Below are 26,128 nucleotides of genomic sequence, written 5' to 3' on the forward strand. Positions count from 1 at the left end.
AAAAAAAAAACCATCCACCAAAGGATACTCCTTGACCCTTTTTAAGATGACCTGTTCACTTTTTTAGGGAAGAATGTTCCCAAAGACCATTTGAAAGGCCTCTGTGAAGAGTTTTCACAGCATCTGTCAGTCAAGGGTGTTCCCACCATTGACGATGCCAATGCAGATTATTATGGCCTCACCTTGTGAAATTTTATGGAATTATTTTGAGACTATACGTCTCAATGAAGTTGCAATGTTTGCTTTGTTACTGGATATCTTTCCCTTATTGTTGGTTATGAAGTGGTGGGTTGGATCAATGTTTGCCTGAGTGTATGTTTCTCTCATATCTGAAGGGGGCAGTAGTCAGATCCCAGTCAGAAAGCTTTACTCAATACAGTGGTGGATTGTTATAGACCTTTTTGGTCTCTTTTTACCTCTGAAATATTGTGGGAAAAGTAGTGATCCTATTGCTGCAAAGGATTCTAGAGACAATAGATATGGAGTCTTAATTGTCAAGGCAAAATAAAGCATGGAAACTTTGGGCCTGTGGATGACTTTTGGACAGACCAGGATCTGGACTTTATAATCCTCCTTGAATTCTCAGCATTTTTTGATGCCATCGACCATGATAGCCTTCTGAATAGGGCGTTGGTTCTTACCTGGTTCTTCTCATAGGGTAGAGGCAGCATCCAGGCTGGATTAACCTTCATCAACTCATCGCGAGGACTGAGTCTGGTAAAGTTGTTAAACTTCGCCCCTGTTGCTAGGCAATCCAGCTTTTGACGAAGAAAAACTCCAGACTCAGTGGGTTATCCGTCTCAGTCATTATGTACATATAATCCGGCCATCAACGTGAATATTCCTGCTGAGGTTTCTAATGTAGAGGTCAGTCACATAAGTCAATCACATGAACAGCATAATCAATTGACAAAAACGGCCCCTTTTGGAACCAGTTCCGTGCACAAAGGGGCTGGATGCTGTCTCCACTCTATGAGAAGAGGCATCTCAGGTAAGAACCAACACCCTTTCTCCATAGTGGTGGAGGCAGCATCCAGGCTGGGACGTACCAAAGCTGTACCTGTTCCAGGGGGGGGTCTAAGACTGGTTTGGTGAAGTCTCAGCCCTAACCATTGACTGTAGCACCCTGCAGCCAAAGGCCGCATCTGCAGATGCAAAGGAGTCCAGTTTGTAATTCTTGATAAAGGCCGACAGAGTGGCCCAAGTTGCGGCCTTGCAAATTTCCTGCAAGGAGGCCTGAGCAGCCCAGGCCGCTGAGGTGCCCGCACTCCACATACAATGCGCAGTAATCCTACCTGGCACCTGTGAGGGTTGAGACTGGTACGCCAATGAAATGCAGGCCCTCAACCACCTGCCTATGGTAGGAGAGGTAACTTTATTGCCTAAGGAAGCCGGCTGGAAGGACACAAAGAGAGTCTCAGATTTTCAAAATTCAGACGTGCGTTTCAAATAAATTTTGAGAGCCCTCCTTACGTCCAAAGTGTGCCACTTATGTTTCAACGGGTGAACAGGACGGGGACAGAAATTTGGCAAAATGAGCTCCTGAGCTCGATGGAAACAGGAACACACCTTGGGAATGAAGGAAGGGTCCAGTCGTAAGACCAGATGGTCTTGATGGAAAACGCATAAATCCTCCCTGGCTGAAAGTGCCCACAATTCTGAAATCCTCCGAGCGGAGGTAATGGCCACCAGGAAAGAGACCTTTAAGGTCAGGAACCTGAGAGGAACATCCCTCAGAGGTTCAAATGAGCCCTAGTCAAAGCTTCGAAGACCTTGGGTAAATCCCAGGAGGGATATCTGTGCACTGCAGGATGCTTGAGATTAGATGCCCCCTTAAGGAAACGGCGCACCGTAGGCAGTTGATACAACGAAGGAGAACCCCCACATGTCAAAACAGATGAGATAGCCGCCACCTGTCTCCAGATGGTGTTGGGGGCTAACCCTTTATCCAAGCCACCCTGCAGAAACTCAAGTACGTGAGGGATTGTGGCCTTAGTAGGTTCTAATGTCTTACCGGAACACCAGGAGCAGAAAGATCTCCAGGTGGCATCGTATATTCTGTCAGTGGATGGTCGCCTAGTAGCCTGAATCGCCTATATGACCCTGGAGGAGAAATTGTCCCTCCTTAGGATGCTCTGGTCAAGCGCCAGGTGGTCAACTGAAACCATTGAGGGTACGGGTGTTCCAGTGACCCCTGGCTGAGGGAGATCCTGTCCTGAGGGATCCTCCAGGGTCTGTCCACCAAGAGTGTCCGCAGGTTGGCAAACCAAGTCCTGCGTGGCCAGTGGGGGGTGACCAACACGATCTCGGCCTTCTCCGCAATGATCTTCTGGACTACTCTGGGAAGAAGAGTCAATGGGGGAAAGACGTATAGAAGGCTGGGTGGCCAACTGCATCGCAAGGTGTCCACCCCCTCCGACCATTGTGCTGGGAACCGAGAGAAGAACCACAGGAGCTGGGTGTTGTTGGGGGTGGTGAATAGATCAATCACCGGCATGCTGAATCTGTCCATAATGTCCTGGAAAATCGAGGGGTGCAGGTGCCATTCAGCATTGTCCAGAACCTCGCGATTGAGCCAATCTGCCTGCACATTCGTCACACCTGAAATATGCTCCGCGGTGAGAAAGAGCAAGTTCCTCTCGGCCCAAAGTCCCAACTTCATGGCTTCGTTCATGAGGGAGCATGATTTAGTACCCACCCTGGCGGTTTATGTGCACCTTGGCAGACACATTGTCCGTTAACACGTTTGCCCGCCACCGATGGAAGGAAGTGGCAGAGAGCCAGATGAACCACCCTCAACTCCAACCAGTTGATATTATGGGTGCGGTCCACCTGGTCCCATTGGCCTTGTGCTACCTGGGCCTGAAGGTGGACCCCCAGCCGAAAAGGCTGGCATCTGTCGTGACAGTCAAAGAGTCATGGTCCTTGAAAAGTCGGTCCTTGGTGATGGCCTGAGATGTCCATCACATGAGTGAACGGGAGACCTCCACCGGGATGTGCACCTTGGCCAAGGAACAGCTTAAGAGTCTCCTCTGAAAAGGCAAGAGGAACCAATGGAGGTCTCTTGAATGCAAACGCGCCCACGGAACAATCCCAGTGGCCGACACCATGGTCCCTAGCAATTTAGAGAGGGAAGCCAAGGAACACCTCCGTGCCCTAGACACCTGAACTGCCAAGGCCCTGACAGAGTTCTGTCGATTGCGGGACAAGAAAACCCTGCATTAAGCTGTGTCGATCAACACTCCCAAATGCACCAACCTGGTGGATGGATGGAAGTGGCTCTTGGGTACATTGATTGAGAACCCATGAAGGGCCTGAATGGTGGTTGCCAGGTCCCTTTGTGCCTGCCTAGGTGACGATGATTGAATAAGAATGTCATCAAGGTGGGCCTGCATTCTAGTAGGTACCTCCCGTAGCGCCGCGACCAAGGCCGCTAGCACCTTCATAAATACCTGAGGTGCCGAGGACAGTCCAAAGGGAAGGGCAGTATATTGGAACTGCTGCCCCAGATAAGAAAAACCAGAATATGGAGGTAGGCCTCCGTTAAGTCAATTGAAGTTAAAAAATCACCATATCTGATGGAACCCAAAATGGTATGCAAAGAATGCATCTTGAAACGTTTATAACAAATGAACTTGTTTAATTTTTTAAGATCAAGGATGGCTCTCCAGCCCCCCCGAGGCCTTAGGAATGACAAAGAGGATTGAATAAAAAATAAAATAAAAGCCGGTACAGGTTGTATTGCCTGTATGTCGAGGAGATGTTGGACCGCCTCCTGCATGAGACGTCTGCGAGCTGGGTTGGATGAGATTGGGCAGGTCCTGAAGATCCTAGGGGGGTTGGAGATGAACTCAAGGGCAAGCCCTTCTCTAACAGTTGATCTAACCCAAATGTCGGAGGTGGTTGTGTCGCACACATCAGCAAAGAAGGCTAACCTACCCCCGATGAGATAACTGGCCCCCGAGGGGCTAGGTTTGGCTGTAATAACATCCCCCTTCTCCCCGAAAGGGGCGCCTAGATGACTTTATCCACTGATAGCGGTCACGTTGGGCTCTCTGCCTGGAAGAGTAACCTCCCTGCTGCCTATATCCCTGGTTGCCATAGTCTGCCCCCCGAAAGGACGAACTATAGTCCTGGTTCCAAAAGGACGAACCAAAGTCTTGCCCTCAAAAGGAAGAACGCCTGGGATAAGGAGCCTGATGATTGAAGCCCTTCTTAGGTGCAGTAGGGAGGACCTTCCTCTTCTCCTTATTCTCCACCAAATAGGGATCCAAGGCATTCCCAAAGAGAGAATTACTTTTGAATGGAGCAGAAGCCAGTCGCCACTTGTGGCGCGCATATCAGCCTGCCACTGCCGGTCACAGGAGCCTGTGGGATACCACCGAGGAAGCCATGGCCCTAGCTGCAAATCTCGCAGACAACAGGGTGGCATCCGAAGCGAATTGCACAGCTGCCACTAGCTTCACGATGTCCTGATGTGTGCTATGCAATGGGGATACGCTGTTGCCGCTCCTGTAGCCAAAGAAGACAGGGTTGGGTGAAAAAGGAGGCAGTGGTAGAAGCTCGGACTGCCCAAGCAGTTGGCTGGTGTCCTTTTTGCAGTGTGAGGTCCGCCTTCATTTCTTCTGGCTTCAGGACGTCCTCTGGAGCTCCTAGCATATGGGCTGGCATATAGAGAGCAATTACTGAAGCATCTATAGTAGGGATAGACAGAAACTGCGCCAATTCATTAGCAACATTGAAAAACTTTTTATCTGAGGCGGAGGGGCTTGGCCCAGATGTGGGAGCTGAATTAAATCCACAAATATCTTTGGCATTGGCACTGTTTCAGCTGGGAGAGACTGCTCAGAATACAAGGATTCAGCGCAAACAGCTGCTGGTCAAGGGGTGGAAGCCGCTGGCTGGGACCCAATTTTTGAGGCTACTTTGGCTTTGCCTAGCAAGGATTGGAAAAGAGCAGGAGGGAAGAGGCCTGAGAAGGCTTTTTGCTCCGTCTCCCTGCCCTCATCCTCGGATAGCTCATCCTCGAGCTCGCCCGCCTCTGATTCAGAGGAATCATCCTGGTCCTCCTGATCAGATACCACCTGCCCTGCAGGGGGCACCACTGGAGTAGGAGCCGGCGGAGTTGCTACAGGGGCAGTAGCCTGTCTTTGTGCCAGGGCATCCGATTGTTGCAACCCTGCTGTGATGCCCTGTGATATGGCACTGGCAATAATATCTTGGAAGTTAGGCAAATACATAGGATGTGCCTGGCCCAGAATTGCTGCGCTGGAGGTGGATGGGAGCATTCTCTGGGCAGCTGAGAAGCATGTCATCCCTGACAGGCAGAGGGGCCTGAGGCTCTTGAACAGGCCCCCAGATATTTGAGACATCAATAGGGAAGATGGCCTCCTGGGGAAAGCAGCAATGATAATTGGCCTTGAGCTAGAGGTGGCTGATTGGATGGCTGGGTGGAAGAAGCCTTTTTACTGGCTGCTCTCTTATAAATACATTCTAGTGCTTTGTCCTTTTGCTTTTCATAGTGCGAACTGGGCTTAGATGTCTTTTTTGATTTTTTTTGCTTTAACTGCAGTGCGCACTGTTTTCTTACTAGCCTTGCCCAATTCCCTGCCATCAGCTGTGGAGGGCTGGGGGGGAGGAATAAGGCACCGAGGCCCCTTCAAGTGACTGAATTACTTGTGCCTCCCCAGGCAACTCTGGCGCCGTCGTGGAAGTTTCAGCATTAAGAGCGGCCGCCATGCTGACCACTGACAGAAACTGACAGGAACCTCTCAAAATGGCAATTTGTGCCCTTTTTAAACCGCTGTAGAGCCCGCGCTAAAAACAATAAGATTGATATTGATGCTGTTCACACAGTAACTTTAGCAGTGCTCATATTAGTATTTTTGTGATTTTCTTCCCTTTAAGTCTCCCTCTGGGGCGCTCCGCCACAGCGTGTATTTTGATTGTAATATAGTCACGGAGCTGCCGCGGTTCGTCGCTCAACTGTCTGACAGGAGCAGCGGAGCGTGTTCCCAGCAGGGAGCCATGGGAGCAATTAATACCTCCGATGGGATGAAAGGGCAGTTAGAAATGTGAAGCCGAAGGCAAAGCAAGGGGCGTCAATTTTGAGGCGAGGGAAGCCGTTTGCAGTAGTTACAGTCGCTCCAGCCCTAGCGACAGCCTACGTGCCCTGACAGGGCTTAGAGGCTCGGACCCCATCCCAAATCACTGTCCCTGCAAGGCACTTCTGACTCACATCTGACTCCAGATACATAACAAAAAATATAAAGTCCAAATCCTGGTCTGTCCAAAAGAACAGAAATGAAAAGAAATAACTGATATGCATTCAGAAAAAAACTATACAATACATGGCACACAAAAGTTTACAGGAGCTTAACCACTACCCTGCCCCAGTATCTACAAAATGTAATGTTTTCAGTGAGGTCATGGAACATCATCAGAGTAGGAGCCATATAGATTTCTGGGAAATACTATTCCAGAGCACAGGCACAACAGTGCAGAAGGCGGGATTCCAAGGCCCCAACAGATAACATTGTTTAATCAAGGAAACTCAAAGCATACCCATTCTGCTAGATCTTAACAGATGGGCAGAAACAATTGGAAACAGATAGCCCTTCAGGAAATCTGGCCCTGGGCCATGAAGGGTTTTGCTGGGGTAACCTGAAACTTAGATGTATTAGATATTTTTTTTTTTTTCTGCTTTTATTATTTTTTATAAATACCTCAAGGTGACAAACATATCTAATACTATATGGAGATTCTCAGTCATCCAGGCCATGGTTGTGCCAAAGCTACTTTTTCAAAAGGCAACTGGACTTTCTTGTTTTCCTCCTTCAATCAGAACTGAAGAAGCTTCTTGGATGAGAAGTGAAACGTTTTCAAGGAAAACAAGCAAGTCCAATTGCCTTTTGTAAAAGAAAAAAAAACCCTTTGGAATATCTTATACTCCTCCCTTCTCCCTATGTTTCCTCACAATAGCAGTCCTTTGAAGTGAATTGGGCTGAGAGGGAGTGACTGGCCCAAAGTCATGCAGCCAGCTGGAATATTTTATGTTTATATCTTTTAAACTGGCGAGAATGGGTGGCATATAAGCAGAGTAATTTTATAATTCCATAACTGGCATTTATTATTTTTATTATTACTATTATATTTTTATTTTGCCTTTTATATAAAAATAGTATATTGCATAATCATGCTGAATATATCCAGATGTGATTTCCAAGAAACTAAACTCAAGTTATTGCTGCAATGGAAGAACTCCAGCCAAACTGGAGATACTGAAGACAACAATAAACACTTACATTTTTTCAATGAGCTCTTTCTCATCCAAGGCACCAGCCAGATCTCGCTTGTTCCCAAGAACTAAGACCTGCAAAAGAGAATAGGGCAGTGCTCTTAGTCTTATACGTGCAAGCTGCAAAGTGCTATGGAACAGTCTGAAGTGACTCCATTGTTCAAACATGATCTATCTTGTGCATCAGGGTTTTCAATACACTTTCTGAATTCAAGAATTTCCTTTATAATCCAGGGAAACTCTGCCAAGCATGTAGTTGGAAAACACACAACTTGGCTTGAAAGAGAAAAGATAATAGGAAAGCTGTCTCTACAACTATTTAAAATACCAATTTATAAAATGCTATGTTGACTTTATAAAGCCATATATTAAAGAAGCAAAACATTGCCTTGCTTTAAGGCTAATGTAGATATTAATAAAAATATTAGCCATGTAAAATAATTTAAGTGGTTCACTTAGAAAGACATTCATGGGAAAATTCAAATGCACATGGGGGGCATTTGATTAACCTTTAAATGTACTCCTGGGGGCAGCCAATACATCCTTTGTAACCAATAAACAGAAAGTTGTCTAGTGTCCAGATATGCTATTAAAACCTAGCTACCCAAAACAGTATCTGCTTCTTTTCTCTGCAATTACTTCACCCTTGGCAATGCTCCCTATGGGCCAGTTCAAATGGCAGCATCCTGATTGATAACTGTTTTGTCTTTTAAAATATTATCTGGACCATACACAATTCTTGACTACCTAATTTTCAGGAGCTATTCTCATTAAGATTTTGACCATGAAACTCTCTCCTAAAGACATCATCTACCTCTCATTTATTTTGATAAAGACCATACTTATGGTCTTTAGCACTAGTGAAAAAGTTGAAGGATCTGGCAGGCAGTGGAAATTACAAACCTTTTAAAAGGCAACATAGTGCATATTTGTGTAGGCAGCTGGTTTAAAGAAAGGAGTGAAATGACCTTCTCCATATATTTAATATAATTGCAAATATGTGTTACATATTTACATTTTTTTGCCTTAAATAAGCTATTTCACTGTCTAACTAAAAAAAATGAAACCCCCAAGGAAAGGATTTTAATTCATAGAAGGTAGAAATATTCGAGTTGCACTTAGATTTACATATATCTTTACAGTGTGTGCAATAATAATACAGTGTGTTACTTCTATCTTCTATTTTCTATCTGAACAGTAGCCAGTCGGAGCACTTTCCCAACTCTGGCTCTGTGTCAGGCTCTGTTAGCATTTGGATGGGATCATCAGGACATTCCAGAGCTATGGACTAAAGTGGAAAAAATAAAAACAGTCTGGAAGAACAGAGTAGCAAGCTCCTTCCTTACTATCGCCAAGAAAACTACATGATTATATCCATGCAGTCATCAGAAGCTGAGAAAATATTTAATTCTGGATGGGCTAAAAAACTATTATTTACATTAGTAAACTTCAGCCTTACTTTCTAGGAACTAATTCTGTGAAAATTTCCTTTTTTGCATTTCAAACAAGAGGGACACATCTATCTCCTGCAATGTTGTAAAAGTAATTTCTGCCCTTTACTTACTTTTGCAGCACAATCCTTCCATAAAAATGTACACATCCTAGAAAGAAATATCTCACGTGGAATAGTCATGAAAATGAAAAGGAGCTGGTTCCAAAATCTAGATTGTAGTTTTTGAAAATAAATTACATTAAGATGATTTTTTTTTACTCAATCCGTCATATAGATTAATTTGTATATATTTTAGCCTTTCCAGAATTGGATCAACTTACAGGAATGCCTTGGAGTTGTGGTTTATCAAGCAGGTTGTGCAGTTCATTCTTTGAAGCTTCAATCTTCTCCTGATCTGCAGCATCTACCATGTATCTAGAATGAGACAACACATTACTACTGAGCTGGAAAGGTGATAGAAGCAGTTGCAGGTGGCAGCCTAAGATACTATGTAGGAGCTTAATACAACTTCAGCTAATCAACAGTAAAAAAGATAGATTGTTCTGAAACTTTATTAGTCTCTCATTAACTGACTGGTTACAAAACTTGAATTTGGACAGCATCTTTATTCACCTTTTTCTGTGAATACCTTAGAACATGTGTGCTACAGGTGGCACGCCGAGCCATTTCTAATTGGATGCATGGCATTGCCCTGTCAGCTCCTGTGTGCCTGCGAGTGCTGGCCAGCTGATTTTCAACCTTGATGTTTGGCCATTTTTCGCCCTCCGGAGGGAGAAAAATGGCCCAATGGGCAACCCGGAAGTCCATTTCCAAACTTCCGATTTGGTTGTTGGGGCCATTTTTCACCCACCCCAGGGTCCTAGAAGCCTCTAGAGCCTGGGGATGGCAAAAAACGGACCTACTGGGTCACTGGAAGTCGGAAAATGGGCCATTTCCGGCCTCCAGACGGCCTTTGGGGAACGGGGGAGGCAGTTTTTGCCCTCCCCGGGTTCCTAGAAAGCTTCTGGAGCCTGGGGAAGGCAAAAAAACGGTCCGTTTCCGGCCTCCGGGGGCGGGGAGGCCATTTTTGCCCTGTCCAGGCTCCAAGAAAGCTGTGCGCGTATGCACGGGGCAGCAGGGGTGGGTCACACGTGTATGCCCTGGGGGCATGGCATCGGGGGCATTAAATTATGAGGGTGGGCATGCGAGCGCACGCATACTTTTGTCATCCGAGGTGAAAAAGGTTCACCATCACTGCTTTAGGAGGTACTTACTGTCCGTGTGACACTTGGATTCTAGTGCTACAAATATGTGTGTAGAAGTGCTTAGGCAGGGCTGAACATACTTTGAAAAGAATGTATTAGACATGCTTGAGACCTCGCACAACACCTCTCTGCTATTTATTAAAACAAGCAGTCTCCATCACAACTTTAAGAAGCCCACTCTTAAAGCAGCACCACAGAAAAAAATTAGAACTTGCTGAATGAATAATAGAGAAGTGTTGTACTTACTCAAGATCAGAAACTACTTCCTTCTCAGACTTTTCTAAAGTAGGCACAATTCTACTTGTACAATCTATAATCATATGCATTTTAAGATTACTTTCATTAAAAAGTATAAATGACACAGAAGAGCTGTATAGAGTAGACAGGAGGTTTGTCAGATATTCTGAACCATATCTTGGTAAGAAGTTACTAAAGTTATTAAAGTTCTTAAGGGTTGGTTAGGAAAAGAGATAACAGCAGAGAATGAAGGCGGTATTGTAAACTATTGATTCTGTTTACAGATACATTCAATATAGACGACATTTTGGATTTTAACAGTCACTTATTATCAGCTTCTTAAACTTGCAAGAAAACAGAACCTTTGCCATTATTTAGGCTTTAGCTCTTACTTCATCTTAACAGCTTCCTGAATTTGCCCATCTTTCTACCTTCATTGGACCATTCTGACTCACGACCCTTTTCAGAACTGCAACCACCAACAACCACCCCAAAGGAAACTGATAAGGTATTGGGTAATTCAACAGTCAGCTAATCTAACTGTTGGTTGCACACAGCAATTTCATTCACCACAGGCAAACTTACATCTATGTTCAATTATTCACTAGATAAAATGTGCTAGGCTAGTTCTATTTAAAAAAAACAGCAGGAAGCAAATATAGGACAATGTCTGCAAATTTTCTAGATTCATTTTTATGTTATAGAAAAACATGAAAACATTATGCTATAGAGTGGTCAAGGAGAATCCAATAAATAAAAATCCAATTTTTGTTACTGGATACTGGATACTGTATTGAATACTGGATACTTGTATTCCAATATCCAGTACAATATTTTGAACAAAGCTGAATTCAACTGAGTTTGATCTTCACAAACCCAGTTGAGAAGTAGTCCAAAATCTGTTCTACAGGAAACAGAAACCAAGACATTTTCAGAATAAAGAAATACAAACTATCAGTCTATTAATATCAAAGATTATGCTAGATGCCAAATGTATCTACAGGCTGAGCTTCATAATTTTTAGGACGCAGAAATGTATCTTTTTGATTATGCTATTTTATACAGTGCCACATACTGTATATTAATATCCATTGCATCAGGAACCAAAACTCAGTTTGGTCCAGAGTCCAGATTAAGCTCATTTACTTGATAGCAAGGGGATAGTGGATTATTTTGTAACATTTGCCAATATATTTGAACAAGGGCAAAGAACACTATCTACTGGCTTGCCTATATGGAAAGGGAGGCCCAAACAAAACAGAGTTAATTCAGCATGTATATCTGAAGAAGTAATAGAGGGATTGGCCACTACTGGACGTTGCACTCACTGATAAGGGAAAAGACAACCATGGGTGAAATAGAACGCAGCTTCAAAAAAGAGTAGTCTTGAACTGGATAGTGTTCCGTTATATGGATTTCAATTCCTAGAATTCCTGTAAGCAGTACTAGAATTGAAAATTGTGTGAATTTCTAGTTAAAGGCATTGAGTAACAGGAAACATCTATTAATTCTGCCCTTCAATTTTTTATTATTACAATACAGTGCCTGGTATTGATGGAGATGCTAGTGCGGTTAAAAAAAAAGTAGGCTGGAAAGACTTCAAGAAATGGTTTAGTAGTCTGAAGTGGAGAATTTGAAAAGCTTTGACTGTTCTCAGAAAGGAGACCATAAGCTACTTTCTCCAAAAAGGAAGAATAGATTAAAGTGATTCTGTCCACATACCCTAAGAATGAGTGCGGTTTTACAAAACTTAGTATTAAAAAGAACAAAATAAGATAACTTTTCTGAAATGGTAAAATCTTCAGCGGCCTATAAGAACTTGGCCCTATAACCTACCATCAGATCTTGAATTAAATGGGAGCCTGAAGAAGTTTATCTCCTGCAGCACTGAGTGTATACGCAACTCTTTGTGTCAAAGTATTCCAATACAAAAGTGGTTTCTTTATGCATGACATATGAGAACAGTAAAGATAAGAAAATACATCCAATGGTTACAAGAATATTCTGAATTATGGGTGTTTAAGAGTTCAATAGTAGGATTCCATAAAAAATATTGTCCTATAAAGAACACAAATCACACCAATTTGTATTGGTGTGTCAAAGTATTCATGAAGTAGGAGAAGTAATGTCAAAAATATTACTGGCCAAATAATGCACATTATTCACTTTATGTGATATATGTCACCATAAAATGCACAATGTTTTAGTATTATGTCTTTATTGTACTTCTTCTTGATGCCTCTGTGGTATGTCAATAGATATCACTATGAATAAAAATGAGAAAAAAATCAGCAAACAGTTTTATCAGAATGAGACTTGAAAGATTTAAGGACAGATTCTTATATTATTCCAAAGGCTATTATTATTAAGCATACAACTAGTGCAAAGGACAGAGGGACATTTTCAACATTACTATCATCTAATTCACTCAAAATACCTTGACATTAATGAAGAGAATCTGCTTGTAGAAAAGACATTAAACAGAAAAGACAGTTGATATAGGAGGTGGAATGTAAGTAGTCCTCACGTAATGATCACTCATTCAACAACCATTTGAAGTTATCATGGTGCTTGACAAATAGTAGTCATAGCTTGTCCTATACAACTTGACCGGGGGGGGGGGATGAGACGGGACTGTCACATGATCAAACTTCAGTCTATCCACATTTACAACCACTGGGTGTGCTTTAATTCCCCCTCTTGCCTATCTTCCTCCATTTCTGGCATTTTGGCTGTCCTGCACTCAGTATCCCTGAAGAGTCATGAAGTCATTTAAACCTGAAGGGCGGTAACCAGGGGTGAAATTCAGCAAGTTCTGACAGGTTCTGGAGAACTGGTAGCGGAAATTTTGAGTAGTTCAGAGAAAAGGAAAATACCACCTATGGCTGGCCCCAGAGAAGAGTGGGAATGGAGATTTTACAATATCCTTCCCCCAAGACTGGGGAGGGAATGGAGATTTTACAGTATCCTTCCCCTTCCATGCCCACCAAATCATGCCCACAGAACCAGTAGTAAAAAAAAATGAATTTCATCACTGGCAATAACTTTTCCACAGGGCAGGTCCCACAACAGAGAAGGCATGATGCCTAGGTCCATTTAAGACATTATTTTAACTACTTGAAACCTGCCTTTTTTGTTAGATCTTCCTGCGCAGGCTGGAGCAATCTGTCATTCAGGCCCTTTATAGATAATCTTGAATTGTATCCAGAAGCTTCTTTGGTAACCAGTGCAGTCTGTGCAGCAAACACAGATATACAAAAGTGCCTCCGTAACTACCTGCACCACCATATTCGGCAGCTGCAGTTTCCAAGATGTCTTCCAGGGCAGTCCCATATTGAATGCATTGCAATTGTTTACATGTGAGGTGACTAGAACCTGAGAGACTGTCTATGGAGATCCTCAGTCATCCAGCTCATGGTTGTCCCAAAGGTGCGTTTCAAGAGGTATCTAGGCTTTCTGGTTTCCCTTTCAAGACATTTCGCTTCTCATCCAAGAAGCTTCTTCAGGTCACTTTCTTGTCAGAAAGTCCAGCTGTCTCTTGAAAACGAACCTTTGGGACAACCTGAGTGACTATGAGAAGAGATGCATGGTCCAGGCACAACTAGCATATTGAACAAAATCAGGGGAAAGCCCCCTATCCACAGTTGTGAAAAGGGGGAGGCAAAAGTTTGTTATGATGTCTAACCTGCGCTTACCCATACTATAGTTAAAGAGGTAGAGCTAATTGCAGGTTTCCATTGTTCCTTGTGCATTATTCCTTTCCCTTTATGGGGAAGCATCAAGCACATCTTACTTACCATACCCTTAGTATGTAGACAAGAATTACTTACACTATTGCACTGACACCACGACAATACCTCTCCCACATGCTACGAAAACGAGGTTGACCTCCAATGTCCCAGAGCTATAAGGAGGTAGAAGCAAAAAGGATGAGAAAAGAGGAGGATATGAGGCCTTACAAATAGATTTACCCATAACTTGCATATGCCATACCCTCATACATATCCTATTTTCCTAAGTGTATTTATATGATACAATTCTCCCCACTTACTTCGTGGACCATGTTCATTTATAGCTAAGAAAAATAAAGCTGGAGGATTTCCAAGATAGTCCAGAAAATGGATTCCTCAGCTGCAATTCTACTTCCTACCTAGAAACATTCTCACATTCATAAAACATGCAAAACTCTTCATACTTCATATGTATTAAATACATATCCAAAAAGATTGAAATGATAGGAGACATGTGCACTAAATTAACACATTCATATTTTTTTCTCATTGTAATACCAACTATTAATATGTTGCTGACACTCCTTTTCAAAATTCCCACTAAAGTTCTTTCTCACTGAAGTCCCCCTTTTTCCTAAAAAGCTGTATAATAAATCATCTACATAATCTACAGAAAAATTGTCTTAATAAACAAGTGTCAATCAATCTGCCCTTATTTTAGCTGAGTTAGCCTAGAGTTGGGAACCCATGCCTCAAAAACAGGGTACAGCAGTCTCTGAGAATAATATGGACCACAACTAATCTGTAACAAGTACTAAAACCATCGTGCTCTGAAAACCCACTTCCTCCAACTGAAAATAGCCCAACATTTTAGTAATGTTCCCTCCTGTCCTGCTTTAAGAAGTCACCCTGCCTTCATCTATAGAAAGGTTCCTGTTGCATAGTCCTCTAAAAAGTGCAGCTTAGTCTTTATAGCATACTTCCCAATCTCCTCCAAATCAATTTTCATCAACATCTATCAGAGCATCCAAAGGCAAGAGAGTCATCTTATTTCAGTATGATTTTACATGTGAAAGAAGCAGATCAATTTTAATTCCTGTTAATTCAATTTAATTTCTTAATCTGCCTGGGTGGCACAATCTAGAGCAGGGCTGTCAAACTCCCGGCCCATGGGCCAGTTGCATCACGCACTGGCCATGCCCACACTCAGTTTAAACTAAGGGGAAAACAGTCCCGAAATGTCACGTGACGACGCCATGACAATGTGAGTCTCACAGCCCTGATTTAGAGTATCCCAAACACTATGTCTGAAATTTAGTCAAGATGTGTTGTATCTTACCTTTATAGTTACATTTCCCTTGGTGATTTTTCTCATGTTGAAGCCCACTGTTGGGATCATATCTTCATTGAACTGTCCAGACTAAATTAAAAAAATAAATAAAAGATCAGTCATTTGTTAGAAATGTCTTCCTGTTTAGCTACAGCAGCCTTATCCTTATAATGGGAGAGATATAATAGAAATCAGAGGACTGAAGGGATAATTCCTAGATAGCATAAGAATGGCTGCTACTTTTTTTCAGATAGTCAAGCATATTGAACAACATATCAAACAATAATCCCATCCAGTAAATAAAGTAATTGGGAGGAGAAAGAGGAGAAGAAGCAGTCTCAAAGACCTGAAGTAAAAGCTACACCAACTATCTATATGGATAGACCATAGACAATTCTTAAATAGATCAAGTGAATCCCATTGGTACCCCAGGTGTTCATTATACTATCTAGTATGAAGCACTTGGTGTCCTCAATTAACAAAAAATAACTGTCATGTTATTGTTGCTATATAGCCTAGTTAACATACAACTATAATTAAAATTGCAACTAATACTCATATCCATAAGATGTATAGGAATGTAAACTTATCTTAGAATTTAGAATAGAATTTATTGCAATCTGCTTATTATTTATCTGATTATTTATTATTATGATTCTATCTTCACAAAAGGGGGAATTATTATTATATTATAAAAGTATAAAAATGAACAATGTCAAATGAAAGATAAAGGTTTTTCTCTTATTGTAACTTCAGTTGTCCTGGATTTGTCTTCCATATATCTTGTAACATTTGCCTCAGAATAATCTTAGAAATTAATTTTATCTATTCACTGCTCTTTTTTCAATAATTTACAAGTTAAAAATAACCAGCATTTAAACATTTATAATTTTAAATTTGGCAGAAGAGATTTAAGAATCTTGCAAGTATATTGAAGTGTCAGCAATGAATTTATCTAATTCTGATTTTTAAAATGGAGAGCTTTTAGCCTCTGGCTTTTAAAGATTTGGCACATCAGCAAATCTTCCATGAGTCTCAATCTCTGTATTTTCTCCCTCAGCTTTTCATTTTAAAAGGCATGTCCTGATCTTGCCAGAGAGATAATAATAGACTGCTCAAAAGCTACATGCTTCAATAGGCCAACCAGCTTACACTGCACTGGGATTTAATGCAACATGCTACTCTAGACCTTTTTATCCAACAATGGTAAGATTTTACTTAAGCAACAGACTCACATATCCTGGTTTTTCTGTCAATATTTGTTTTCTAAAACAGACCATTAATACTGAACATTAGAAAATTTTTATTATGATGATATTCCTAACAGAGGAGATAAGCAAGAGTTCAAAAGATATTTGAAAGACACTGTGAAAATTTAAGGCTATCTTTCCCAAAAACGGCCCCGTTTTTTGTCAAGAAAATTGCATGCATAGATTTATGGAGGCTTATAGAGTGCTCCTGGGGGCTGTGGGGACAAGGTTGAGCAAAAAACGGCCCAATTTTCGCTCCTCAGTCCCCAGGAGCTCTCTGAAAGCCTCCTACAAGCTATGCACGGCCATTTTGGTGAAGAGGTGGGGCTTCAAGAGGCAAAAAATGCTGTATTCGATGTATAAGACGTACCCAGATTTTCAGCCTCTTTTTTGAGGGAAAAAGGTGTGTCTTATGCTCCAAAAAATACGGTAGACACTATTCCTTTTGAGATCTTGAGTTCTTAGTGTGTACTGGGGGGGGGGCTGAGGGGAGATGTATGCAAACACACACACGCACACACACACACACACACACAAAGCACTGGAGAACTAAGCAGTGGAATACCCATCCTGACATATATAAAGACATTTTATATATTTTAGATCATGTATTATTTCATGTGTGGATATATTCTATATAGTGTCTATCATATATTTGAGAGTATTGCAAAGAGGAACACCTGGTCATTAATTACAATAGCAACAAACAGCAAATCCTCGGGGGAGGGCCTTCTCTGTGGCTGCTCCGGCCCTCTGGAATGATCTCCCCGTGGAGATCCGGATCCTCACCACCCTTCAGGCTTTCCGCAAAGCCACGAAGACCTGGTTGTTCCGGCAGGCCTGGGGCTGAAGAATTTCCAGCTCCACTTGAAATGTTGTGACTGCTGTTGTTTTTACTTTGTCTTTGGTCTTATTTGTATCCCCTCCCCCCCTTTGATTGTTAGCCGCCCCGAGTCCCTCGGGAGTGGGGCGGCATACAAATTAAATAAACATTCAACATTCAATAAATCCAAACTTTTAGTTTTTCCCATAAAAGACAAAATTACAAGTGCATAATTGACTCCCATGAACTGGAAAAAAAATAAATGTTTTAAATATTTCGGCATTGTTTCAGGGGTCTAGAAAATTAACAGTCCAGGTTAATTCAGTGACTTCTGTTGCCCATAGGCAGACAGCATTATGCATTAGCTATAACAAAATTTTATACCAGCAAGGGGCAAATTACATTCCAGTAGCAATTCAAGTGTTTATGGCTGTTTATGATTAAAATAGCTGCCTAACTATTGTATTGTATACAGTTTAGCCCATTTAGAAACCTACAGTCATATAAAACTATTCATTTGAGCCATTTATTTGTAATTCTAGCCAAAGACCATTTTAAAGAAACTTAAAAATTTATGAATATATGTTGTTTAATTTTTACAGCCCAATCCAATGGTTCAAAGCACACAGAAAATAAAAGGAACAAATATAAAACCAAATGTCAAAATGCCACAGCAGTTAAATCAGGACACAAGAGAAAATAAAAACATTATATTGTATGCTGTCTTTCAGCACTAGAAAGAGTCAAGACACCTGTGCCCAGTTTTTTGGATTACAATTTTCACAGTCCTTTTTTATTCATCAAAATTGCTAGGGTTTATGGGAATTGGAAGCCAAATGACTAGTCTGCCTTCCTTACATGAGTTACTGAGTGGTAGCCAAAAATATATTACACCCCAAATTTAATCAGGCAAAGCAACTTCCATAATTCAAGAGCTCTCACAACCTATTCATATGCCTTGATGATTTATCCTTGGCATGCAGGTGATACCAAAATAAAAGCATGCTCAGCAAATTGTACAGAAGTAAAATATACCTGAATACTGGCAAGCTCAATAAAGCTGCAGCTAGTTGTAACAGAGATACAGCCATGCTACAGAAACACAGCATATTTTTATTTCTATGTATTACAATGGACACTTCCAAAATGAGATTTGCTATCTATAGTGACAAATGTGACACAGCTTCCAGCATCATCTTTTTTCCCCCCAAATATAACAGTGGGATTCACATGTTTCCTATATTCATCAGATGGTGTGAGTACAGGTGGCGCAGTGGTTAGGGTGCAGTACTGCAGGCCACTTCAGCTGACTGTTATCTGCAGTTCAGCGATTCTAATCTCACCGGCTCAAGGTTGACTCAGCCTTCCATCCTTCCAAGGTGGGTGAAATGAGGACCCAGACTGTGGGGGCGATATGCTGACTCTGTAAACCGCTTAGAGAGGGCTGAAAGCCCTATGAAGCGGTATATAAGTCTAACTGCTATTGCTATTGCTATAGCTGTCTGGAACTGTGCCCACTTTCCTAGACCAGTAATGGGCTACAGCTCAAGGGTTAGGGACCCCTGCTCTAATGTACATGTGCTTGATCAAATGAGTGAAGACTACACTGACAGACCTTCACGGTTTTCCTCAGATTCATTCAATGGTTGAAAACTAATCAAAGAGAAAAGCAACCTGTAATTAAGGAGAAACTTCCTAACAGTGAGGACAATTAACCAGTTGTCTTCTCGTTAACCTATAAATAGGTTCTCCGGCTTGAACAGGGGGCTGAAGTAGAAGATCTCCAAGACCCCTTCCAGTTCTGTTCTGTTCTATTCTATTCTATTCTATTCTATTCTATTTTCTATTCTATTCCTACTTAAATAAAGTTAAGAAATAAATTCAAGCTATTATAGCTGCAAAGTGTATAGAATTATTTCTATACACTTTGCATCTTTGCAGAATTTCAGGAGAGTAGGAGAAAGTATAAAACCTATCAACATTTCTATCATTTTACAAATAATTTAGGATTATCAAATGTTCAGATTTAAGGTGTCATACAAAATAATGCAATTTTATAAGGCTAGTCTATATTTTACAGCTAACTGTAAAATAATGCAAAGTAACACATAGCTTAATCTAAATAACAGTTAAATGTAAGAGCAATTACTATTATTTTCTGTATAAATGAAATCCAGCATAGATAACCATGTCAGGGATGAAAATAACATGAGGCATTTTTTCCTTTAAATATGCTCATTCATATAGCATTTCGTCACCTGCATAGGATAAATATGAGCAAGGTATTTTTACTCAGCAAATTAAATACAATCTATTGAATTTAATTCTGAAAAGCCTGAATTCGTGCTCACAATCACAACAGCAAATACAGTTCCCCAAAATAATATTTTAATTGCTGTCATTGGAAAAGGCCTAATCAAAATCCCCTCCTTTTGGAGAAGCTCATACAGTGCTACCTTGGTATTCAATTGTTTTGAAACTCATCGAATTGGGTACTCAAAATTTTGACAAGAAAATTTTGTCCCAGTACTCATCATTTGTTTGATACTCACTGCACAAGCTAGAACTTGTTTGTGTCGGCTGCCTTGTGGTTCATTACATTATTCTTTATGGGAAAATTTGTTTGGTAGTCATCATTTCTGGTAGTCATTGTGTTTCCTATAACCAATTAATGTTGAGTACCACTGTACGCTAATACATACACAGAAGCTTTTCTTATGCAAAAGCAGAAGTGTGTCTCATGGTGTGCAATCTCTTAATAATAATCCTCATACCACCTTTCAATACAAAAGAAGATAATTGTGCAAATCTTCTTCATAACCATAAGGACAAACAAAAACTATCCTAGCATAGAATCAATGACAACAGACAACAATGGATTCCCAAATCTGCTTTATACAATCAATATATGCTGTGACATAGATTTCCCTTAATGGAATTCTCAAACTGAGATTTTCCAGAGCTGCAATAATTTAACAGCTGTTAATTTCAGATTCACAGATATTCAATTATTGGGAAATTTTGCCAGTACTGGTGGGATGCTTGCAAATCTGGATAGAATGTTTATAGTGCTTGATATAATTATGTCTTGAAGATACTGACAATATCAGATTTCTCATGTCATCTCTGCATATTTCTCTCTGTTTAGCAGCTAAGATTTTCAAGCCCTTGATATTGCCTAGGACTCATATATCTGCTTTAATAATATTTACCTTTCAAAGTGATATCTTTTATAGTGTTGTTTTCATACATAGTTTTATCCATTTGTTATGTACTGGCCTGGAAAATTTGTCCCCTTTTTACATGTCCACAAAATGATAGGAACTTATAAATGCTGGTATCTGGAAAATTCAGTCACTTGGATTACAACTAGCTGATAGTATTGTAATCTTATTTTATAGTTAGTAATCTTAAAGATACAAAGTATCTGTTTAACATATGTTAGCAATATACACTTAGGATATCTATCGTACTAGTTTAAATTACAGAGAGCAAATATTATGTGCAATTAAAAACAGAATGGCACTGAAATGTCATTGAACAATAAATGTCTAATTAATGCTTAATTAATAGCACAACCATGATAATTCTACTGTTTTGATCCTACAGAGCAGTCGACTGAGGACAAGCATGTGAGAGAGGAACATATACAGAAAGGGCTGCTCTGTCAGTCTCTCAGGCTACTGCAGACAGGGGAAAGACTGCAGGGAAATTGTTTTTCATATCAACTCAAACTGCAAAACAGCTTCAGATATAATTCTGCAATTAATCAAATTCATGGAAATAGAAGCAGGTCACTATTCCAACTGATATTTAAAGGAAGAGATGGATAAAACTGAAGGCCACAATTGATCTGCAGTTTATCATCACATAGAACACACTAGAACCGTGATAGTGAACCTATGGCATGCTCTCTGTGGGCACATGCACTGTCGCAAACTGATCTTGTGCGCAAGTTTGTTAATAAAAATAAGAACTTCATATCAAAGAAGAAAAAGCCTTAACTATTGCTTGGTACAATATTCAAAATGATATTCTGTCATTTGTATTACAGTAGTTGCAACCATAATCCAAATCACGAATTAACTCTGACCAAGAGTTAATCTGCTATGTAAATTGATGTCTAAATCAATAAACTGTTGTATCCAGTTCTAAGAGTTAGGGTACAAAAAACCCCAGTCTCAGTGGAGTGGTTACAGTACAGTATTGCAAGCTACTTCTGCTGACTGCTAGCTGCCTGCAATTTGGCAGTTCAAATCTCACCAAGTTTAAGATTGACTAAGGCTTCCATCCTTCCGAGGTGGGTAAAATGAGGACTCAAATTGTTGGGGGCAATATGCTGACTCTATAAACCACTTAGAGGGGGCTGTAAAGCTCTGTGAAGCAGTATATAAGTGCTATTGCTATTGCTAAGTGCTATAAGTGATCCAGGAAGATACTGCAGGACAGGCCCAGGACTGCTCCACCTCTCCCAGAGCCATCCTATTCCCTCTTAGGCACCCCATATTTCATTTAACAACCCAGTGGTAGCTTAATGACAACAACAAAGAAAACCAGGACTGCAATCATTAAGCAAAGTGATCAAGTGAGCACTTCGTTTAATGACTGCAACAATGTACAATCATAATTCTAGGCTCAATTGTTGTAGTAAGTTAATGAATTTATAGGCATCTATAAATTTCCATCTCAGCTACGTGACTCTAGTAGGCTCACAATTAAAACAGAATAAAAACTATAAAAACAAGAAGTTACAAACAACAAATATGATATAAAAATAGCAACCAAGTAGACCTGCAACCACCTTAACAAGCCATGATATGAGCATTCTGATGCTATCAGGGCCCTAGGCTCAAGGACAAAGTCTTTTAATGCCTTGTGAAAGGCCAACAATGTCAGGGCAAGTTCAAATTCTGAAGGGATGATGTTCCAGACAGTGGCAGAAAAAGCTCTCTTCCTGGATCCTGACAAATGACATTCCTTTACAGACAGCACCTGGAGCATGCCCTTCCTGCCAGATCTAAAAGGATGAATAGACACATGACTGAGGACAGCTAGTACCAGAAGTAACCCATAATTTTCCTGTCAATTAAGTGTTCAAATGCCTTGCTAACCATTTGTTAAGAACATGCCCTCATGATGCAGCCTTATTCTCCTCCTCCACCAACAGCTGTGACTGTCTGTATGTTAAAACAGTGTTTTCTATATCCTTAGTAACATACTAGTTGGCCCTGCCTGCTAAAATTACAGTTTCAAAAGCAACATTTTAAGTTTCACAGGCAAGGCCAACAAATGATTGCAGTTATATTGAAGAACACTCCTTTGTATTTACTAAAAGTGACTATCTTGGTTATTTGCTATCTTACTCCTTTTATTGATGTTTGTGTGTGTGATCTTACAAACATTGCGTGGAATCATTTAGAATTATTGTCCACTTTAATTTCCTCACTGAAGAGGAAATCCTCTTTCCTTTGGTAGTTATAGCACTGTTGGGGAAGAGGTCTGTAACTTTACATAAATAATAGCTTCAGGAATAAATTACTTGGGAGATCATATATGTGCAGAGTTCAATTGAAATTATTGTAAAGATATGGCAGAATTTCAAGCTGCTGCTTATGTAGTCCTATGTGCAGTTTCCTGTTGATCATTAAAACAGCTTTGTCAGTATCTAAGTTGACTGAGCATAACCACGCTTTTCCTACCCCTACATCTCCTCCCCTGTCTGCTTACATTTACTATCTTCATCTTTGCTTTTTGCTTTTTCCTTCTGCAAAAATATTGATGACTTTAGACTGAGTCAGCATAGAAAATGCTCTGACACATGTTCCTGCATGCGGGTTTTCCTAGGCTGAAAATACCTCTTATCCACAGCTATCCTAGAAGGACTTGGGATAGTCCCACATGGCCTGGTCTCTATGTAAAAAGGGGTTTTATAAGATAAAAATCCTACATTTCCTTATCTTAAAGGGACAGAGGTGTAAATATTCTGCCAACATTGCTCCACACTCGAGGTAAAAGAAAGTGGCAAGGTTGATTGTCTTGTTTAGCAACTATGTAGAGTTATGACAGTGATGAAATAACTTTATGACTAATCCTCTCATTTACAAACTCTGCAGGTTTATAAAACAAAAGAAAGCTGAAGTAAGATCATAAGCACAGTGATGGTTTCACTTTGCAACACTTAATGACCACATTGTGGATTCCAACAGTGGTTGCTAAATGAGGACTACCTGTAATGCAAGAGGAGTCAGGTTTGTGATCATCCATCTCAATACATACAACTTGTTCAAATGACCAGGCAAGCAAGAGACTCTTCTACAAGAAAATGAAAGCGTGATCATAAATTAGAATTTTACAAACATGAAAACTTTTGATTTATTCCTGATGCTATATTATATATTTGGTATTTAAAATGTGATCACTTTGGATGAAGCTAAATTGTATTTGCTTCCATTCCAAAGAATCAGTTTAAATACCGGAAAAAGCAGTAAGAATCTGTTGCCTGTCAGTTAAAGCAAAGAAACTGTTACATCTTGCATAATGATGTTGAAATCATTTCCAACTTTATAATGCGGAACATCCTGACACAAACTCCTTCTTGAATTGTTGTAGTGATTATACAAGGACTTGAAAATTCTTTAAAATAATGAAAACTTGAAAGGAAACATGAAAATCAACCATTACTGTACTATATGAAAGCAACACTGACTTTTTTTCTCTTCACATCATTCTTTTCTTTAAGGTCCCTCTGCCTAAACTGCATAGACAGAATTTCACATTTATCTTGAAAGGTAATTCTAAAAGTTCCATTTAATTTTTAAAAAGCAAATATTGCACAAAAAATCTGCACACAAAAGTGACTGTTGCTGATTTTTTAAAATCTTGCATAGACTTGGATTTCCTGCTGAGCTCCCATTGCTATTATTTTTCAGGTGCCAACTGGTCATCTATATGTAAAATAGAATAATTTTTCATTCCATTCAAGCATATTTATTTAAAATCAAGATCAGGCATTCTTCCATGAGCACATTAGCAATACTAATTTTGCCCCTTTTTCAGACGCTTACCATAAACTACAAGGCAACATTATATCCCAGTATGACACCAATGGCACTGAGAAGAGTGCATCTTTTTGTCACTTCCATCCATCTCAAGTTACACATTACAATTAAAGCACCTGATCTAAAACAGAGATAGATTAAATTAAAACTATTTAATACCAAAAAATTTTCCTTTCAGCAACTGATCACAATTACCAGAGATAAAAGAGCCAGTTTTCTTAAATGCTTTTAGGAGTAAAACATCCTAAAACTTAACATTCTTTGTTTGAGCCTGTATCTTCTACACCAAGTTCTGATCTTGGGATTTAGATTTCACAAATCTGTATTTTGTATAATGCAAGTCACCTAAAATGTTACTATGTTTCCAGTGACTGACCGTTTCTGCAATAAGGTTATAGGGTTGTATTAGGTTTGTTATGTGCAGATTAGCACATATCCCCACTATAGCAAATCTGTTTTTAGAGACATAATGGTGATTTCAAAAGCATTATGCAATACTGTATCATTTGCATACCAACAATTCATTCAGTGAATCTTAGCAATATAAAGGGGGTGGAACAATTCCATTTTAATGTCATGTCAATCACTGTCAAACACCCCTATGAATTCAAGTCCATCTAGGAATTTAAACCATCTTTCAATTCCCTTCAAATTTCATTCCAATTTATAAGACACAACATAGTGGATCATGGACTGACTTAAATGATATCATAGCTGTGCTGACACCATGATACATATAAGAAATCACATGATTTAAAACACTGTTTTTCAGTCAAACTGAGCTTGACACTTTCCCCTTATCCCTGCTTTATTTTGATTTCTTATCCCGGCTTTATCATTTTTATAAATAACTCATGATGGTAAATATATCCAGCAATATTCATCAACTTTGTTTCTTATCTCCATTTTTTCTCTCCATACCCTAACCATTAATCCCATTTTCTCAAAACTGAATCTTTTCCCTATTTCATACTTTCATCATTTTTGTGCCAAACTGTCTTTTTGTAATGGTATATGAGAAAAACCCTGGGAGACAGGGCAAAGAGATGCTGTCTAGGGAAGGGTCAGGTAAGAGACAGCACAGCTCACACCTGGATAGTGAGCAGGGCAACAGGCTCAGAAGGAATCCTCCTTAGTTTCTGAGGCTGTAAAGGAAATTGACAGAATTTCAGATTTGCAAGATTCTGTTAATCTGTAACTTTACCATAAAGTAGAATTGGGTTATCTGGTCATGTTTCCTGTCCGGCCTACTTGATAAGAATGATACTGTGCAAAGCTCATTTGTCAGCCTTCCATACCTACACATGCCTTACATGAGGTAAAATCTACACAGCTCTTCCAACCCCAAAATCAGCTCTAATTCAAAGAAAACTGAATTTGTCAGCTTCTATTCATTCTCAGATGGTACTTCTGTCTCTTGCTCCTGCTATCTTCACAACAGGCAAGGAAGTAAAATAAAAAAGCAAAATGCGTATAGCTAATGATTTTTTTTACCTGACACTGAAATAGCAACAATGACCAAAAGAGATTTCCCTTATTCCTTTTTGTACCCAAACTGCAGCTGAGTCTTCAGAAATGGAGGAGCACAAAAGGCGAAATAAATAAGCAGATTGCTCCCACTGGTTGAAGGGTCTTCTTCCAGGTTTCAGCAAAATTACAAGAACACAAAGTAATCATTCACGGGCAAAACAAACAAACAAAAAAA

At 40.2% G+C, this 26,128-nt stretch overlaps 1 protein-coding gene across 2 annotated transcripts in view; it reads right to left on the minus strand.

Annotated features, from left to right (window-relative positions):
* The window catches only part of ARL8A (ARF like GTPase 8A), a 65,482-nt gene that overhangs the window by 33,411 nt on the left and 5,943 nt on the right, over positions 1-26,128 (minus strand). For both annotated transcript variants that reach the window (XM_087720222.1, XM_014053891.2), the window contains exons 2-5: positions 15,302-15,382; positions 14,062-14,135; positions 9,071-9,164; positions 7,305-7,372 (exon numbers count right to left, since the gene is read on the minus strand). In XM_087720222.1, coding sequence (XP_087576348.1) covers positions 7,305-7,372; positions 9,071-9,164; positions 14,062-14,135; positions 15,302-15,382 — 317 coding nt within the window. The remainder of the gene's footprint in view (positions 1-7,304; positions 7,373-9,070; positions 9,165-14,061; positions 14,136-15,301; positions 15,383-26,128) is intronic.

This window comes from Thamnophis sirtalis, unplaced genomic scaffold (genome assembly GCF_051295495.1).
Source record: "Thamnophis sirtalis isolate CommonGarterSnake01/CBP01778 unplaced genomic scaffold, rThaSir2_p1.2 scaffold_7, whole genome shotgun sequence".
Lineage (NCBI taxonomy): Eukaryota > Metazoa > Chordata > Lepidosauria > Squamata > Natricidae > Thamnophis > Thamnophis sirtalis.